Below are 960 nucleotides of genomic sequence, written 5' to 3' on the forward strand. Positions count from 1 at the left end.
CCACCCCCACCCCCCGCCCACCCCGGGCGTTAAGCGGCCGGCCAGGAACGTTGGTGCCACCCGCTCACCATCGAAGTCCGTGTAGACTGTGTCCTTGAGCAGCGCCCCCGAGCCGAAGTCGATGAGCTTCAGCTCGCCCGAGCGCAGGTCCACCAGCAGGTTCTCGTCCTTGATGTCGCGGTGCACGACCCCGCAAGCGTGGCAGTGGCGCACGGCGGCCAGCACCTGCGCGAAGAAGCGCCGCGCCAGGGGCTCGGCCAGCGCGCCGCGCTCCGTGATGAAGTCGAAGAGGTCCTGCGCCGGCTCCGGCCGCTCCAGCACCAGCAGGAAGCCGTCGGGCCGCTCGAACCAGTCCAGCAGCCGGATGACGCCGCGCGCGCCGCCCGCCGCGCCCACCTTGCGCAGCAGGACCACCTCGAGAGGCACGGCCGCGCCGCCCTGCGGGAAGCGCTGTCAGCACGCGGCGCGCACCACCACCACCACCACCCCGATCCCCGCGACCCCCGCTCACCACGCTGCCCCACTCGGTCACTCGCTCCTTCACCACGTGCTTCACGGCCACCTGCGGGGACGCGAGCAGTCAGGCGGGCCGCGCGGGGGTCACCGGGCCAGCGCCCCGCCCGGCCCCCGCCCCCCGACTCACCGGGAGCCCATCAGCCAAGCGGCTGCCCGCATAGACGGTGCCGAAGCCGCCGCTGCCCAGCACGGCGCCCACCTGGTACACCTTCTCGAAGCTCTCCTTGTCCGCCTTGGCTGCGGGGAGCGCACAGGGCGGGGTTGGCGACGGTCCTCAGCCTCGGCCCCAGGGTTCCCGGCCCCCGGTGCCAGCCCCCGTCCCCCAGCCCGCGTCCCTGCCCCGCGCGCGGACCTGGCTGCAGGATTTTCACCGGGAGATGGTCCACACCGCCGGGCCCACACAGGTGCGCCAGGGAGCCGAACTTGGAGAGCAGCATCGCGGGC

At 73.9% G+C, this 960-nt stretch overlaps 1 protein-coding gene across 1 annotated transcript in view; it reads right to left on the reverse strand.

Annotated features, from left to right (window-relative positions):
- PIM3 (Pim-3 proto-oncogene, serine/threonine kinase) overlaps positions 1-953 on the reverse strand; it is a 2,450-nt gene extending 1,497 nt beyond the window's left edge. The window contains exons 1-4 of the mRNA XM_004700217.2: positions 869-953; positions 644-753; positions 512-562; positions 69-438 (exon numbers count right to left, since the gene is read on the reverse strand). Coding sequence (XP_004700274.1) covers positions 69-438; positions 512-562; positions 644-753; positions 869-953 — 616 coding nt within the window. The remainder of the gene's footprint in view (positions 1-68; positions 439-511; positions 563-643; positions 754-868) is intronic.
- Positions 954-960: the final 7 nt, after the last annotated feature.

Source organism: Echinops telfairi, unplaced genomic scaffold (assembly GCF_000313985.2).
Source record: "Echinops telfairi isolate 266 unplaced genomic scaffold, ASM31398v2 ScPeMD7_2;HRSCAF=8, whole genome shotgun sequence".
Lineage (NCBI taxonomy): Eukaryota > Metazoa > Chordata > Mammalia > Afrosoricida > Tenrecidae > Echinops > Echinops telfairi.